Genomic DNA, 19,669 nt, shown 5'->3' with positions numbered 1-19,669 from the left:
ACAAATTCCAACTAGGCTACACGTAACAAGACAATAAACTGATAGAGGAATTGTTTTTGTTTTATATAATATAATGTTTAATAGGCTTTGTGTACTGGTTAGTTTGAAATATAGACATATTATAAATGATTGTATAGTAGAAATGCGTTTAGTGTGAAACGTGTAGTGTACCTATGGTGTTATCCACCATTAGTCTATGGTGCACGCTGAAGGTTTCCGACTTTCAGCACAGCACGGCTATAGTCTGTCACATACCGTGTCTGTTTTGAGAATTCACAAAAAATAGTACTAGTGGGGTACCCATGTCTCAACTGTTGCTTGCAAAGCAAAGCATGTTTGTTTATGAGCCCTGACCGCAACATGAAGTTGTTTGCAAACCCTGACAGAACAGAGGCAGAAACATACGTGACAGTTGGTACTACTATGGTGAACTGTCTAGTAGGAGTCAAGTTGCATGAGACAGACTTCATCAAAGTCCTGACTTGTTCAAAATACACCAAGTATATTCCAAGAGTTTATCAGCTCCCTTAACAATGAATGAAAGAGTGTAAATCTCGCTTGGACGTGTGGTGACATTTGCTGCATCAGTATTTTTAAGTTAGTCAAGTGAGTAACAGTGGAAGTATTTTCACGTGGAATATCAACTGTAATACTAGGGATGGGTCAGGAAAAAGATTCAAAGAAAACATTAGAGGAATTAAACTAAAACAATTCAACACAGAATACCTCTGAAGTTTACTACGTCAATTTTCTTTCATACATATCCTCATTACAATTCCCCAAGATAACGTACTTTTAACATGCAATATATAAATAAAATTTTAATATGTATTGATTCTAAAAATTTATTTGGTGAAAAAAACATTTAAAGGGTTGAATGTGTTAACACCATAATTAATATTTTAAATTTATTTTATATTATTTTATTTTCAACCCTTGACACCTAGATTCAGATTTGAGGGGTGTATTCGAGGTACTCTTTAAATTCTAATTTGTGATTTGGATTCGAGAAATGTTGGATCCGGCCCATCGCTAGTAAATACGCTAAACTTAAAAGATATAAAAATAGATGCATATGTCTGGATCTGCATCAAGGTCGCTGGAGAAGGAATTCATTGGCTGGGATCATGGGTGATGAGCAGGGCCGTCGAGACAAACCAATGACCTGGGTACAAATCATTTTACCAAGCTTACTCCCCATTACTTAATTACAACTTTTCAAATACCACAGTATCTAAAGACTGTAATTGTTTCTATGGTCACAACTATAAATATAATCTGTGCATATTGAATTACTGGTAAGGTTTCTTGTGAATTATATTAAAAATAGATGTATAATTTTCATTGGGTAAGGGTAAACCCATGCATTAAAAATAATCTCAAAACTCACACCCCTGCCTCCCCCCATCTTGAAGGGCCCTAATGGGCAACCCAAGAAAACTCACTGCCTCTCAGTGATGTCCCCATTTCCCTACTTGCGAAAACAATTTGGGTTTGACCCCATTGCATCACCTTGGTGTCATGCGAGTGAACTATATACACAACCACGACCACCTTGAGACCAAAATTCTCTGCCTTCACCCCCTTGAGGGTGAAACGTTTACAAAGTTTTATATTCTCTTTTTTTTGTTAGGGTAGATTACATATGGTTTGTGCCAACAAAAGAAAATAGTGTCAGCAACAAGGCAATTATCAAAGTCAATTTAAAAAAAACACTTAACCTTAAAATACCAGAGATTTTTTACCTCCTCTGGGACAAAAGGGCAAAATTTATAATGACTTACACCCAAATTATTTATTCCATATAACTGTACTAACATAAAAATTATGTTTTTTTTTTTTCTTTCCAATCATGTTCTTAAAATTAATGTCTGTGGCAAACTTAAAAAACTGTTTGAATCATCACAAGCTTTTTCCTTTTGCTTTTATAGGTACTCAGCCTGAGTTTGAGTACCCAAACAATCAGACACCAATTTCTAACTAGAGTTCACTTTCAGTTAATTGATGTGCAAAATGCCATTCTGGTTCCTTACCTACAAACAAATTTTTGATGTATATTTTGATCAAGACAACATTTTTGTGCAAGGTTCCAAGACACATGAAGTGGTGTTTCCAGACCTAACTCACTGAGCGAGGTGGCACAACATTGGAGTCACATTCAAGAGGACTTGGGTTCGACCCCCCAGTCAATCTATCGTGATTTCGATTTTCAATGATTTCTCGATACCACTCCGGGAAAATGCTGGGATAGTTCAGCTACCGGCCATGGCGATTCCTTCCCCAGTGTTGTGAATGGTGTGGATTCGCGGCCAATCGATAATGACCTCGTCCACAAGACATCAAACCTTATGAAAAAAAAAAACTTTCTCCAAATGTCAAATGAACTACTGCCCATCAAGCCGGGAGCATGAACAAAACAATAGCTCTCAAATTCACATCAAATGACTGTATAGCAATTCATAGCATTCCAAGTTATTGCTATGAGGGAACAAATCTATGATTCAAAATACCTTTGAAGTTATACATGAATGTATGAAGACATAATCTACTTCTTTTAGCACAATCATGTTAGTGGAGTACATAATTTTATGACAAACTGTTAAAGAACTCAAGGTGCTTTTTACTGTTTCTATTTTGATCGATAATTAATTGGCTTTCATTTATCATCAGGGATGTGTAAAATTATCTTGAACATTGTTGCTAAGCACATTGACAGGGAAAGTTTGCTTTAAAAGCACATAGTTTATCAAGCAAAAATACAACTACAACCTTCCTCAGATATAGTAACAGGTACTCAGAAAAAACAAATCACAAATTAATTCAGTCTAAAGGATAAATATCAAAATGCAGTGATAGTTCAACTTTAATGTATATATTCTTCAATTAGACAGCTATCACAGAAAATACACAATAGGGACCAAAGGGTGTATATTATTAATTTTAATTAATAAGTCTGGGAGGAAAAAAAAAAATTTGTAACATTTAAAAATACTTTTATTTACAGTTATATACAAATGTCACACCTGAATATTCATTAGCATAAAGATAACCAAATATTAAAAGCAAATAAACTAACCACATCTTATAAACATAAATAGTTTCCAAACATTATGAAAGCTATTCTACAAACCTATAATTTAGTATTTTCATTTTAAAACTTTGTAGAGGTTTGAAAATTATTTAAATTAAGATAGTTTAGTAAATATATGAACCCCAAATAGAAACAAATCTAATGAAAAAATTACTTATATAGTAAATACAGTAAGTCTTATCTTTCAATAGAGAACATAATAACCATAAAAATAAAACATTTTCATAATTTAGGAACACACACTAATCACAATAAACTGTAATTTTCCAAACAACAAACTTTCAACCAGCAAACTGACCACAAAACAGATAACAAATATTTTTTCTCTGCAGCAATGATAACCGATACTACCGCAGCTAAAAAAAATCCACAGAAGCTTGGTTGCAAAATTAAATTTTCAGTTCAGACAAATACTCATGGAGTTGGCTACAAAAAAACTGCAAAATAATAAAACTGGAATAGCTATCTGTGTCACATGAGAAACATTTTAAACCCAGCCTCAATTAACTGACTATTCAGAATCTAGCATTCCCCCTCCCTCCAACAGGAAATTACAAACAACCAACATCACCTGAATGATTAACAAGCTACAGTATCATACCAATATTGTGGAATGAACAACGCACATATTATTACGTATCTAATTATAATAAGACTGTTCAACATTTCAGAGCCTGAAGAAAATGGGATTTACTGTACTACCAACCCTGTAAATAAAACTACAGTAGCATTCGGATACTTTTTATCTTCCACGTAATGACCTGTGATTAAATCCAGAAATGTCGGACAAGCTAAACCCAATAAAGTTGTTTTCATTAAAGCTTAAAAAAAAATCTTACTTTCAACCAGTAACTTTTGCTACTTCATGCTTTAAAACTGAAATTTAATTATTTTGAGGTTACATGTATAAACTCGGCACGATGGAAACAAAATATTTTATCCTTGCGTAAGCCAATAACCCAAAAAGTCATCTGGATCTGCAGGGTGTTGTCAATTTGGCATGGTTCACACATGCGCCTGAGTCTGCACATACTTGCTGGAGGACCATGCAACACAATGCAGCCAGCTAGTGCCACACATCTGCCCGTTTGTCTAAATATTGGTAAAGTAAATCACGTTGCAATTGTTAAGTTGACTTCTAGAAAGTTCTGTGCAGATGACAGACTAACCAGTGACTAACCAGTCAGCAAACTGAAAACCAGAGAGAAGGTTAAAAGGAGTCAAAAACATTGTGTTATATCCCGAAAATTCCTTTCACCACACCTGCACTACCCTGGATAGTTATTATTATTTTTTTTTCAGTATATACACTTTCACACTGTCGGAAGAATTGAAAAACTAATACAATGACGGAGGTGACGGAACCAACGGGCCAACAATCAAAGTGCAATACTCTCTCCGAAATACAGGTCAAGGGTGACCAAACTTTATATGATGATGAACCAAATTCAAAAATTTAGGAATCTAGCCAGGCAATTTGTATTTTCAAGGCCCTTTTTTTTTGATCTACAAAAAATACCCCATGCTCACCATTTTCTCTAGTTGCATGCCATTTTGGCTTGCGATAGAGCTTAAGTTCAAGCAAGTGAGCATTAAACCATTTAAAAAGGCTCTCATCCACAGCAACTGAAATATAAAATATTGAAAATTTATACTTTTTGATTTTGCAATTTGCTTAATTTCATCACTGATATGGCGATATGGAAGAGAATCAGTGTTTTTCCTTCTATACAGCAAGATTTCTGCCTCCTCTACGTACCCATAGTTTTGACATGTACTTTAGTTACACCCGATATTGTTTATTCTAGTGACTGAAGTCCTCAGATATTCCAGTGATTTCCCGCTTAGTGGTGAGTTCCTGCCCACGCTTGGTGGGTAACTATGCCCCGTGGACCACGGGTTGTTTCGCACTCACCTCTGTACTCTAAAGTACTCAGTAACAAGAGCATTCATGGAAATTTTGTAAATAATTAAGAAACATATTAATGCAAAAAACATGTTATTGATACTGGTGAAAATTTCTGAAAATTATAAATAAAAAAGGGGGTTGTCTGTAAAGTCTGTTTACGGACGATAATTTTAAGTGATAGCGTCATAAGAAAACATTGATGAAAAATTGCTCACTTTTTAATTTTCAAATATTATTTACAGTTTTTGCAAATTTAATTTAAATAATTTGTTTGAATATAATCAAGAACAATTAGTTAAAAAGCCCGCCTTAACCTGTTTGAAATTATAGAAGATTTTCTCGCACGATGGTTGGCCGGTTCTTGCACGCTCGGCTCAGGCGGAACGTGACAATTTTTTGAGTGTGCAGCTGGCATTCATTGATTTATAAGACATTATCACGCAATTGCGTATACTGTGCATTATAAGGCAATGAATAATAAGTTTAATACTATGCTAAATGAAAATAACATACCAAAATTTAACTTTTTTTTTGTCTCCAAACCCCTATAAATAGCAGAAAACATTTAACAAAATTAAATTTTTCACAATGTTTGTCAGCTAAAGTACTATTAATTGCATACATGAAACATATTGAACAATAATACTTATTATACCAACACTTTCATCAACTTAGTAATTTTGTCTATTATTATTATAAATAGGCAACTTAAAAATATGTATATTAGTTATATGCATTGGACTTCCTATTCATGTATCATCATCACTGTACATCAATGTTAGGTTTATCACCTATGCATACAAAGACAAAACAGAGTTTTGCCAAAATACTTCTAACAAGTACGGTAATTCTCAGTATTAAAACAAAATTTATCAGAACTTGAAAGGAGGGAATTTTATTTTAATCATAATCTTAGTGTCTAATACATATGAAAAAACCACGAGCAGTTTTTATACACTACGTATGAGTCATATCAAAACACCAAACTACTATGAATTTTTGTTGGATTTTGAAAATGCAAACTGATAAACTGCCTACACAATTTATTTGTAATCAAAAGAAGTAAGACAGTCCCTCAGTCTATACATTATTTAAACATGTCCAGTAGACAGCATCTGCAAAAACCCGTGGAATGCACACATATCCGAAAAACACAATCCTTCCGGACAAGCGAAATATAAACACGACCAGTATCGTATTTACCCAAAAAATTATGCAACCCCAAACTTTTTGCTTATGAATTTATGAAAAAAAAAAACTCTTTATTTATTGGACATCGCAATTCAAGTACAAAGCATTTGAAAATTATTTAAATTTTTTTAATTTATTCCATATTTACTAGACCTTTCTGGTGCCACTTTTGTCAGTAGAGTGACTTACACTGTCTCGTTTGAAACACCGTGCCGCAGTTAGAGAATTGATTGTTTTTTTACGACTGTAGTTGAAAAGCAGTGGGTCTTCAGCAAGCAGAGATCGCGGTGATGTGGGGACGGGTTACTTCCCCAGCAGCCACAGCAGAGAGAAGCAGACGGGACCCCGTTACAAACCCCATGTGCACCCTCCCCTTCACCCTGCATCTCTCATCTGTCGTGCCTGTGCAGAGGTTCAGGAAGCCCCGCGCTAAAGTGGCGTAAGTGACACATTTGAGAGACAGAGCCAGCAGTTTTTCAATTACACTGTTCCCCAACGCAAGACACAGGTTTGTGACTCCCACTTTTTAGTTTCCACAGTTTTTTTTTGCAAAAAATTCAGGTAAATACAGTATTAAGTAACTCTTCTTTATCAGCATCTGTAAAGTTTCAATATCCTTAAGTAACAAGAAAGAAATATAGTTAAACCCTTTTATAGAAAACTCTGCTTAAGAAAATTTCCTTTATAATTAGTTTAAAAAGTGTATCACTGCACCTAAAAATACTCATAATTTTACCCTTTTGATAAAACTTCCCAGATAATAATTCTAAATTTCTAAGTACTTTGAGAAAATTGTTATCAGGGATTTACTGTAAGTAAAGCTGGTTATCTAGTCACATGGAAAATTATCCTCTCTGTCCAAAGAAATAAGCTTTATCCTAGTAGTAAGTGATAAAAAATATAATTGGCTTTGCAAATACTAGTTTCAATTTAATATCATCAAAGTGTTTACAAAACCAATCAAAAAGATGTTTACATAAAATTTCATAATATGATGTCCTATTTACAGATTGCAGGCTATGTACTACGAAAAGCGCTATTCACCATATATTCAAAAAGATAAAATTCCAAAACTTTGAGCAAAAAAAAAAAAAAAACAAATCATAATGATGAATCACTTCAACTTTTCGTATAAAACTGTGATTTAGTTATAATAGATAATAATTCAAATTCATCAAATACGCAGGTTTGAGTCATTTATAGCACAACAATTATTTTGCTACTGTTGATATAAAATCATGCATCATATCGCACTGTCAAAGTAATAGAGCCATATCTCAAAAAATGTTAAAATTGAGTTAAGATCGCCAATGGAAACAACATCTGCCAATCTTACCAATGTAATAAGGCCATACCTGAATTTTGAAAAATGACGGTCAAAACACGATGTTATGATGGACGCAAGTCTGAGAAATTTAACCATGTTATTGCAATAATATAGCCTCTTGTTTAATATTGTGTTAAAAGTTTCTACTTTCGACATGTGGCCGTATTACTTTGACAGTACGATATGTTCGCAAGACCTAGAACCGTAGATAAAATAATTTTTTTTTTAGACTGAAATTGAATGAAGTTGCGGTAGTTGTGACGCGGAACAGGATCTAGACGTCGGCGCCGGGCCATCACTTGGCGTTGGCGCGCGCCTGCAGCTCCACGGCCTGGTCCTCGCTCTCGGGCACGGGCTTGCCGTGGATGTAGACGGGCGCGCTCTTGCCCGCCACCACGTCCTCCGTCACGTGCACGCTGACGGCCGTCGAGCCGGGCACCTCGAACATCGGCTCCAGGAGCAGGCTCTCCTGCGAGGCACACCGCATCTCCTTCAACACTGCATCTCCTTCAACACTGCACCTCCTTCGACACCGCATCTCCTTCAACACTGCATCTCATTCGACACCGCATCTCCTTCGACACCGCATCTCCTTCAACACTGCATCTCCTTCAACACTGCACCTCCTTCGACACCGCATCTCCTTCAACACTGCATCTCATTCAACACCGCATCTCCTTCAACACTGCATCTCATTCAACACTGCATCTCCTTCAACATCGCATCTCCTTCAACACTACTTTCATTCATACACCAGTTTCGTCTTCGAAACAGGACATTCCGGTAACGACGTGCGCGGGCTTTATCGAGCCATTGTCTGAAGTAGCTTGACTCCTGGGTTGTAGCCGCGTCCTTGGCGAATAATTCACTGTCATTTCGGCCAACAACTGCAGTCGTCATCGTCACTAGGTAACCTGCTCCCTGATGATGGCGACGGCAATGTCGAACCGAAACGCCGGTGAATTATCCGCCAAGGACACGGCTACAACCCAGAAGCCAAGCTGGGTACTTCAGGACATTTCTGTGTTTCAGTTTTTATTCTGACAATTCTTTTTTTCTCTCCAATATTTAAAGTCAGTGTAATGAGTGACAATGAATGTGGTACTAAAATGTTTCTAAACACTCAGTCCACAAAAATAGCGCTCTATTTTGACTGACACATGATGCAATGCTACAGTACAATTATTTATAATAAGCATGATCTACGGCAGAATTACTTGCATCACTAAAAATAAAAGGGCAAGCGATTCTATTTTTTGAAGAATGTACTGTCATTTATGAAACAATGAGTTATGAATAAGAGATTCAAGATAAATAATTTATATTAATTTAACTGTCTAAAGTCTAGTCCAAACATTTAAATTTGACCATTTTCTCTTTAAGCTTCAAAACTCCCCTCAAGAAACCAATCCAGCTGAATAATCCTAAGCTGATGCAAACTTACAACCATTCTGATCCTTTGCAAATGTTACAAACTAACAAAAGAAGAGTACGCAATTGCTCACCATGATAGCTCTAAGACCACGAGCGCCAGTTTTCCTCTCTATCGCCAGGCGAGCGATAGCATTCAGAGCTTCCGGCGAGAAGGAAAGGTCGACCTGAGACACAAGAGGAAGACACCGCATCAAGCACCGGCCGTGATTCCAAACAATCTGAGCACGGACTGAGGTCGAAGGTTACCTTGTCCATCGCAAACAGCATCTGGTACTGTGGCACAACAGCATTCTGGGGCTCCGTCAGGATTCTGACCAGCATGCTCTGGTCCAGGGAATGGAACGGCACCAGCACTGGAAACCTGCCTACAAATTCCTGAAAATGCAACAGAACATTAGGTACTCCACAAGCAATAAACTAGCAAAAAATTCAACCTCCACACCGCAAAAAAAAATGTTTTCATCCAGGAACTATTAATCATTCCAATTAAATAGTTCTAAATTTTTATGGTCAACAGAACCATACGACTATTAAGGCATAAAATAATTTAGAAAAAAGTCAAAGCAGTGAAATAAATATATGAAGTAAAGAATTATCTAACAAATACTGTGATATTACAAATATTGAGCATGTATGTGTTGTCCCTAAACCAGGTGGATGTTTATAACTCTTGATTCCCTTCTACCCTGCTATAACATGTCTTCCCCTCGTAATTGGTTCATTATTATACCAGGTAGTCTTATAAAGGTTAAATACTCCTGATGAAACGAACCACATGGTCATTTTCATAAAAATATGTGCATCGACTCACGAAAACTATGGTTAAAAAACAACTGCTCGTCCAAAATGACTGAAATTTCAGACAGTATACAGTGAAATTCCGTTACAACGTACTTCAGAATAACGTATCTTTCAGTTCAACGTATGGTTTTAAATTCCCGCTCAAAACACCAATGTAAACAATGTAAAAATATTTCACTTTAACGTTAAAAACGTATCCTACCTTTCAATACAACGACCATTCTTTTCCAGTTAGCAGGAAAATTTTACATGATAGTTACTGATTTTGCGCAGGGGTTCTTTAATATAAATGTACATGACGATTAATTTTTATCACTTTCAAGAATCGTTAACAAGTATAAATCGTAAACAAACTTTGTATCAACGATTCATAGAATCATAGTACAGTATAACGCGCCATTCGTCCTCCATGGATCACACACTTAGTGCACGAGACGATCTAAACAATCGATTGCTGTCTCGCCCTTCTTCAAGACAATTGTTTTTAGCTGCGCCATCTTTTGGTTATTTATAGAGCACGTTTTAAAAGTTTCAATTACCGCAGATACAAACGTTAAATAAAAATTATATTTTAAATTATATACATACAAAATATAAAATCCAATAATGTTAATTTATGCAGGTTAATTTTTAAACTGTTTGGTGTCACAACATGGCTGACACGCTTTGTTCTGCCACAAAGGTCGGAATGTTGCCTGGCACAGCCATGCTCTCGACGCACGCTACTAGTGCGGAGCTATGGTTATCTATGGATGAGAGGTTTGTTTACGTTTGATGTGGCACGAAGAAAACAATATTGTTGATTGAATATTTTAATCAGAATGGACGGCCAAAAAGATAAAAAGAAACGCAAGCAGTTTACTTTGAAGGAAAATGTGGAAATTTTAAAAGAAGTTGACAAAGGCAGGAAAAATGCAGATGTGGCACGGTCGTTTGGTTTGGTTCCCACTACACTGTCAACAATAATAAAAGATCGCTAAAAAATTATAAAACTGTATGAACAGTCATCTTTATCTGCTGGTCGCACGAGACTTCGCCTAGGAGATGACGAGGGAATTCTATCCCAATAAATGTACATATCTGCAAAATAGTTTAAGTCATTTTGTATATGTAGGCCTAGAATTTAGGCTACTGTATTAAGTTCAGTAATTTTTTTTTAAATTCTTGTTGTTTTACATATATTTGCTTCCAAGCTAATGTAACATTTGATCCCCTACTACTTTATTTTTAAAAATTCAAAAATACCACGTTTTAAAGGTAACTTTCAGAATAAAGTACTTTCATTACTAAGTATAAAAGTTGAGGCTTTATTGATGTACTTTATAACGAGATTCTACTGTATTCCAAAACATGAACTAAACACATTACCCAATTTTCGTCGACGAGCGCTGCCATCTTCACGTCGAGGTCGGAAAACTTTTCAGGACAACCCCCGTACGCACCCACCAGGAAAAGCGTCCGACCGCGATGACTCACCGGTATCATGCCGAACTCTATGAGGTCCCGAGCCTCCACTTGTCTCAGGAACATGTCCCTCTCCACGTTGTCCTCCTCGGACGACACGGACGCGCTGATGTTGGCCTGGTCGGCCTGCGTGGCCGCGCGGCGCCCGGCGTTCTCCGACACGGGCACGCCGAAGCCCAGGTACTGGCACATCCCCACAGACACTCACAGCAGCGGCACAGCACACAGGTCTGACACCCGTACAAGGAGGAGAACATGAGACAGAGTACTGAGATGTGCGATGAGAGCTGTCAAGCATGAATCAGAATAAAAATCCTAGTGTTTCCTGCCGCGGCGCTCGTAGGAGCCGACGGCCTTCCGTAGCAGGGGCAGACCTGTCTTTTGGCCGGCCCAAAGAAGAGGCGAGGGTTGACAATACCGGATTGGACCATTTACCCACTGTGGTCCTTTTAAAATAATTATCAATATTGTTACTCACATGTCAGTAGTTTTATTTTTACAACACTGCTGAATAAAAGCTCTGATAATTCGCAAAATTTGCATTAGGTGACGCAAACAAAATAGAACTACGACCGATGGAGAAACATCAATTATTTCAATAATGTAATAAAATAAGATTGGAAAATTAATTTCACTTTTACGCATCATATTAAATTTACTACAAAAATCTTCAACACAAATTTCTTTAAGTAAAATAAAAATATTTCGTTATAATTTTCATTTATGTTCAAGAATAAATTGAAGTTATAATTCACAAATATAATAAAAACCAAGACTGTAAAAATTACCAGTACTTCTTCAATTCACTCTGAAAGGTAGGGTTTTGTAATGCATCGTTATGAAAGAAAAGGATTAAGGTGATGGACATTGGACATAAAAAACTGAAAGTGGATACCTTACATTCTTCTCAAAACTTATGACACTTGAAATTATCATCACGTATAAAAAATTATCAATTCCAACATGATAAGGGATTACTATTGCATCATGACTAAGGTACAATCAGTGCACCATATGGTGAGATTAACATCTCTTAATTACAGCAACGATCTTCCAAGGAGCGAGAACAAACCATAATGTCGTGTGTGGAAAAGCTTGAGCACAAATACACTTTACGTTTGTTAACATTAACTATTATGATTCCTAATAATAAAAATAAGTTAACCAATGAAAAATAAAACTAACACTGTCTCAATAACAGTGAAGGCTTCTTTGGTGTGATGCCCCACACAGGGTCAGGTGTCTCCTCTCGGAGCGGCAGTGCACACTTTGAGAACTGCATTAATGAATTCAATACAGTTATATAACTAATTTGAATTACTACAATTCCATCAGGCCATTTTAAGCAGATATTTTCTTTCTAGCAATAACGAACTATGAAATAATAAACATTATCGAAAGTTGCTACCTTCTCGTTTTTGCGGCGACTTATAAGCCTGTCCAGTCCGTTGTAGGCGCCAGAAGCTACAAAAAGAATGTTTGTTGTGTCCACTTGGATAATGTCGCCTCTCAATTTGCGAGATGAGTTACGTTCCGGCACGTTTACAATCGTACCTTCCAGCATCTGCACAACAAGGAAACATCCCTCAATATACCATTAAGAATACCTACATACCTATATACCTTGATGCACCTAAAGTTATATTCAAACAATGGTTTGATAAAAAATTTTTTTAACTTAAGTTATGACAAGTACATCCGAAAGATCCAGGATTTTTCAAACAATTTTTGATAAAATAACTGACTTTTCCCTTACAAAATTTTCAAATTTCCCAGACAATGTTTTTTAAAATAATTTACCTATTTTGAAAAATTCCTAAAAGAAATATAGAAAATACAGCCTCCACAATTCCAACAAAACTACTCTAGAATTATACAATAAAAATCAAGTTTCCATAACACTGCATACTGTGTTTGGGTATTAGTAACTGGAACACCACATTTTCCCTTAAAATTACAACCATTGGGGAATTTCTATGAATTTTCCAGGATTACAAGTATTTCCCCTGACTTTCTCCGGCCAATTCCAACTTCCCTGACTTTTAAGATCTAAGATGTCCCATAGTGCCCAATACAGTTATTATATTCTGAAAAAAATGTGCTTGCACAGAGATGCATTTTTTAAATAGCCAAATCGGTCTGTTGTTTTTCTGGATAATATGCCAAGTTGCAAGCAAGGGTTTCCCTGAAAGGTTTAATTTTAACAATGTACGGATTAGCGAACACGTCACACTCACCCTCAGCATCCCTTGTTGAACACCCTCACCTCCGACATCCCTTAGCTGGTGGATTCCCGGCACGGCTCCGATTTTGTCCACCTCGTCCAGGAACACGATCCCTGCGCACAAACACAATCATAAACCTATCTCGTGGTTCGTGCCCCATTGTGCAATCACTGCCTCACTGCCTTCACCACCATCGGGAGGTAGGAAACTACCGTATTTACTCGCACATAGGTCGCCATCGCAGATAGGTCGCACCCATAATTTGAGGTCTTGAATTTGGTATTTAAGATTCCCCCCATATAGGTCGCACCGGTAATTCATTACCGCGCCGTGCGCCGTGCGCGGAGAAAGGTCATTGTACTCGATCAACTGCTGTTACGGCACGCCTGCTGGCTCTCTTTGTTCACTGAGCTGCGCATGTGCAGTATAACTCACTCAACGCTCCGCCCAGACTCGTGACCTTGCATCAGCAGCCAGCCAATAGATGCGAGCTTAGCGGGAAAAAAAAATAAGCTCCACCTCCCGTGTACCAGTTTTATCCAGTTCTAATACCAGTTTGTTGGTATACGCACCAGTTTTCTCGCTGCCGTGACATGTTCAAGTTTATGTCCATCTTGATGTCTTGATACCAATAATTAATTAATTACGATCCCCAGAAATAAATTGTTAGTTTAAAAAATATGCATCAACTGTACAATACTTCCGAAATTATAAAATACGTATAAAACCGTTACCAAGACTCCGCTCATTTTATCTTGTGAAGTTTGTCTCGTACCAGTATTTCGGCTAAGTTGTGACATAAATACAGTATCAGAAATTAACAATCAGCCACGTTCATACATTCGTGAGTTTACGTTTTTCCCTCATGCATTTTAGATTGTCTCCTGCTATAATTACTCGGGCTTTTACACGCCTAGGCTTAAATTATTCAATGTTTAGAAATAAAAGCAACTTTTCATGTTATAAAATATGTATATTTTGCGATTTAAAATGTTCATTGCCGACTATAAACGTTACGTTTCTCACGATGTTTTTAGGCCTACTAGCTAATCTTATCTACTCTTTAAGTACCCACTGTATTTTCTGGTTGTTTATGGTTGTTACGTGACGTAAATAGCGGTATGGATTCTATTTTTGAGTCGTAATTTGCGTGAAAGTATTGTATTGGACTAAATGGGAACTAAACGGGACCTGAAGAATATAGTGCAAATAACGGGAAAACGTAAATAGGGGTTTTGCTGTATATGTACATTGTAAATAAATTTTCCTATATCTATATAAACTTCTTTTTCGCATTTTAAAGCAAAATATTGCAAAAAAAATTCCTCAAAATTTTTTAAATATTTTTTCTTCACATATAGGTCACACTTCATTTTATCCCCATCAAATCTGGTAAAATTGCCGTGACCTATATGCGAGTAAATACGGTATTTGTGCATCATAAAAATCCACAAGAAAACAACACTGTTGAATATCCATGCACACAAAAAAATAATTTTGTCGGTTAGTTCAATTCTTACAGATAAGCCACTGTTGTCCAGAATTATCTCTGTAAATCTCTGAAATTTGCGGCCCTAACATTTAATTTGATTACTAATTACATTTACTTTAAAAGTTCAAAGTAAGGCAGTAAAAATACTCATTTTTTTTAGTTTAAAGATGAGATAAAAAATAAATACTCAAAATGAATTCAAAATATTTTTTTTAAAATATAACTTCTAATCTTGTGAACCGAAATTTGCCAATTGTACTGCGCATGCACAAATATTGTTTGCTGCCAAGTTGGAAACAAAAGAACATTAAAATGCCAGAATTTATTCATTACTTGCAATCAGTCTTTATTGAGGAGTTTTCAAGGTTTCTTAGTGAAATTTAAGACTTTTAAATGCCATTATTCAATTAAAGACAAATTAAGATATTTTTAAGGATTTCAAGGAGACGTACGAACCCTGTTTCTGCAGGAAAGACATACTAAAATTAAAATAAAATAATCAGTAGCATTAAATATGTATTGATTTGTGATAGTTATTAACTAAAAATTGTAACCACAAGCATGCCACACAGATGAAATATAAAAAAAGTTCAGGTATTCTCTTTTTACAGCAATACTGCAGTGGTTTCAAGTTATCTTCCGAAGTAACTATCAAGATGAACAGACAACAGAAAACTCAATCCTAAGCCGTAGAAAGAAAATGTTTAACCTTGAAAATTCCTGACTGGGCTAGCAATCAAACCCAGCCAGACAACTTTTGAATGAGCTTATAAAAGCGAAGCCAACATACACTTGTCTAACTCGCCCCTACGGTGTAGGAAAACCACAGTGAACAGTCGGAACGTGAGGCACTGACTTAACAGAGAGCTGGTTTCAGCCAGCTACAGAGAGTACCAGATGTGGGGTAGAAAAATAAAAGGGCAGAGAGGAAGGACACTGTCGCAATATAAACATAACAAGGTTAAGACGTGATAAGTATCTCACATCAGGAAAACCCTACAAACACAATGTCACTATGATCTAATAAGTTCCTGTCTTGCAGGAGCTACTAAATAGTAAAATAACTGCTTGTATGTACGAAGCATCTCTAAAGCCACATGATATGTATTTGACTTCGACATGTCATACAACGTTGAAGGCATTGCACCAAACCTGAATAGCAATCAACAATTCTGTAAAATATTTGCAGGGTTACAAAATCCACAAACAAATCAAGTTTTATTTATTAATGGAATCGTGAAGTTTTGCAAGATTTCAACAACCACTCAAAAAAAAATTATTTCAATTCAATACTTTTATAATTACAATTAATTAGTGATGGCCGGATATCCAAAAACCCGATACCGATACTGATTCCGATATTTCCAAATTTACCGATCCGATAACCGATACCCAATATTCCGATAATAGGCCTATCTCATTTCTAACACTGATTCTATAAAATTGTGGTTCTGGAGTATTGTTAGAGACAATAATGAAAAATGTTAAATATTAATAAAACATACATATGTGAATGTATATTATTTTTATTAATTGTAAAATATAGTAAATTCACATTAAATGAAAGCTAATAATGAATTTATCATAATGGCCTACAAATAAGCTCTCTAAATTCAAGGTCTTAAAAATGTAAATTGTTTTTCAAGGCCAGATAAAGCAATATTCTGGTGTAGGTATTACCTACAGTATGCAAAAAACATATTGTAACTACAAGGAAACAAATTTCAGATTTTTGTGGAGAAATGTTGAGAAATATTGTAGCTGTCCGGTATTAGTCTCTAGTGTATTTGCTTATAATGTATTAATTACAAGCCACTGCATGTACTGAGTCCAGTGTCTCAACTGTAATCTACGAAAAATACCGTCCGAAAAACGGGAAGCCCACAACTCACGTAGTTTCGGTTCCCTGCAAGAATTTCCGAAGATTTCCAAAGTTTATTAACGCCACTTTAGCCGCTAAATCAGAAGTTCAAGCATGTTGTGACTGACCTAACCTAACCTAACACTTCGATTTTTTTTTTAATTTCAATTTTTGAGAGAAATCCGAAGTTGCACGAACGTGGTAGGGAACCTAAACTACGTGAGTTGTAGGCTACCGCCGAAAAACATCAAACTTTTGTACCCTTTGTAAAATTTCATTACGGTAAACGACACGCTAGAAAGGAAGGTCTTCAAGTAGTAAATTTTGTGACCATTGTTAAAGTGTATCACTCCATTTATTGGTGCGAAAACACGTTAAAAATACGTGAAAGTAATTTCAATACAACTTTGAAACGTACTGCAGAGTTTATAAAACCACACATCTTTATTTATGTTGTTTTCAATGCACTCAATATAGCCAACATAATACCTTTGCTGCAACTTGCCCTACGTAAACACGTTTCATATTTTAGCTTTTGTAAAAACTTACGTAATGTTTTTGTATAGAACAGCAGTTGGCGACCATGGATTCATGGAACGACACGGAAAGAAAATGTCTGTTATATCAAGCAGCAACTTTATTCTTCTTCATGTTTACTTACGGCTACACCACTTATTAAATTAAATATTGTAATTATTTTCGTTTATGTTTTCAATTTATGTACACATAGTGAACTTCGAAAATTCATCAAGCGAAAACATTTTGTGAATATCTGAAACGAATAAATATGCACTAATGACTGGGATTTGTGTACACATGGAAGAATTGTACCGTCGGGATGCATTGCAGTATCAGAAAGAAGAAATAGGCTTGAAATCTTGAAATTGATTCTGTGGAAAATATGCTTGCAATTAATAGGTAATATGGTGCGTGAAGAAAGATAAATTACGCCCGCGGAAAATAAGCTTGGAATTACGGTTAAGGTTATGTGAGAAGTATTATTGGCGAGAGCAAACATCGGTTATCAAAATATCGCAAGTATTTACCGATGTCCGCTATTGAAAAATGTGCCGATATTACCGATCTCCGATATCGGATATCGAATATCGGGCCATCACTACAATTAATACATAGTAGACGAAGTACTGACTGAAACATCCGCCGGTAGAAAGACGTGCTTCACTTACCCATCTGAGCTCTGTCGACGTTGTAGTTTGCGTCTTGTAACAGTTTTGCGATGACACTTTCAATGTCTTCTCCCACATAGCCCGCCTGTGTCAGAGTCGTGCAGTCGCAGATAGCGAACGGGACGTCCAGGCACTGGGCGATTGTCTGCGCTATCAGAGTTTTACCTGAAACACACAGCTTCAGGTTATAAAAATATTTTGATTCAATCATAGAAGTCAAAAAGTCACTATACCAGTACGAAATTGTTCAGCATAACTATGGCACTAAAACTCTTTACATATTCTATCACTTGTCTACATCTACTGTTTGAAGAAATAATCCTCCATCTCCCCCTAAATCTACACTAATATTATAAAGAGGAAAGATTTGTTTGTTTGTTTGTTTGTTTGTTTATATTGAATAGGCTCCGAAACTACTAGACAGATTTTAAAAATTCTTTTTCCACTAGAGGCCGACATTATCCCTGATGAACATAGGCTACTTTATACCGCATTATTTATTAACCACATTATTTAAGCAACATATACATATTAATTTTTCTATCCCTGATGAACATAGGCTACTTTTTACCACGTTATTTATTAACCACATTATTTAAGCAACATATTTTAACTTTTCTATCTTTGTACTTCAGTAACTAGCAACTGTCCGTCGTCGTCGTGTCTCTCTTGACGCTAGCGTTCCCACCACCGCCTGCCTCTGCTCCTGCGCCGCGCCCACACCCCACTCGGCTAGCTAGGCAGCAGCATTTGAACTAAGCATCACTGCCGTGCGGGAGGGGAGTCAATGTCACAAAATAAAGTGCCGCACGGCTCCCTACGCAGCGGTTGTGTGCGATTTCCTATATTTTTAGTTGAAAATATTTTGAATTTTTTATAATTTTTCAATCACCACTTCATATACAGGCTAATTCCTGTTCAACATGTAAGCAAAATTTAGTATTAGTTGATGTAGTATTTAGTTTTTTTTATCATTTCAAAATGCCCAAAAGATCAAGATCTCAACTTTCTATAAATAGTTTACAGGCTAGGGCAATAAAAATACGTCGTGATAGAGAATCTCCATCAGAAACTGAAAATCGTCTGGCAAGTCAGAGAGAATACGGGTCGCAATCGCATGCAAGAGAGTCAAGTATTGAGCGTTCACAACGGCTTGCTGAATAAAATTTGCGAACGTCTCAAGTCCTCACGCGAGAGTCGAGTATCGAGCGTTCGCAGCGGCTTGAAGAACAAAATATTAGAAATGTACAAGCTCACGCTAGGGAATCGAGCTCTGAGCATCCAGCCAGAGGTTTAACGCGCACATAAATATTGATTACTGCCACTCGGTTCAAGCCATTAAATACATTTGTAAATACTATATCAATAAAGTATCTGACCAAGCTACGAAATAATACATAAAACAAAAAAAAAATACAAAATATACTGAGAGAATGAAAATAGGTGTAAGTATATAATAGTAGCTATAGGTAAGCACAAAAAAATTACAAATATAACAAAAATATATGTACTGTAGATACGTGCATAACTCTGAACGACTGAAACAAATTTCTTATTTTTTTAAATGGGTACACCAACCGTGCGAAGCCGGGCCGGGCAGCTATATTCAATAAATTAAGTGTTTCCGACGCGGACAAAGTCGCGGGTTTCAGCTATAATTTTTGCGAATCAATTTTCACAATGAAGT

General features: G+C 36.3%; 1 protein-coding gene across 1 annotated transcript in view; it reads right to left on the bottom strand.

The window, feature by feature from the left end:
• Positions 1–2,972: 2,972 nt before the first annotated feature.
• The window catches only part of LOC134532500 (ATP-dependent Clp protease ATP-binding subunit clpX-like, mitochondrial), a 28,912-nt gene continuing 12,215 nt past the window's right edge, over positions 2,973–19,669 (bottom strand). The window contains exons 7-13 of the mRNA XM_063368953.1: positions 17,983–18,147; positions 13,455–13,555; positions 12,626–12,781; positions 11,230–11,400; positions 9,199–9,327; positions 9,024–9,116; positions 2,973–7,987 (exon numbers count right to left, since the gene is read on the bottom strand). Coding sequence (XP_063225023.1) covers positions 7,814–7,987; positions 9,024–9,116; positions 9,199–9,327; positions 11,230–11,400; positions 12,626–12,781; positions 13,455–13,555; positions 17,983–18,147 — 989 coding nt within the window. The 3' untranslated portion in view covers positions 2,973–7,813. The remainder of the gene's footprint in view (positions 7,988–9,023; positions 9,117–9,198; positions 9,328–11,229; positions 11,401–12,625; positions 12,782–13,454; positions 13,556–17,982; positions 18,148–19,669) is intronic.

Source organism: Bacillus rossius, chromosome 1 (assembly GCF_032445375.1).
Source record: "Bacillus rossius redtenbacheri isolate Brsri chromosome 1, Brsri_v3, whole genome shotgun sequence".
Classification (NCBI taxonomy): domain Eukaryota; kingdom Metazoa; phylum Arthropoda; class Insecta; order Phasmatodea; family Bacillidae; genus Bacillus; species Bacillus rossius.
This window is presented reverse-complemented; position numbering and strand designations above follow the sequence as displayed.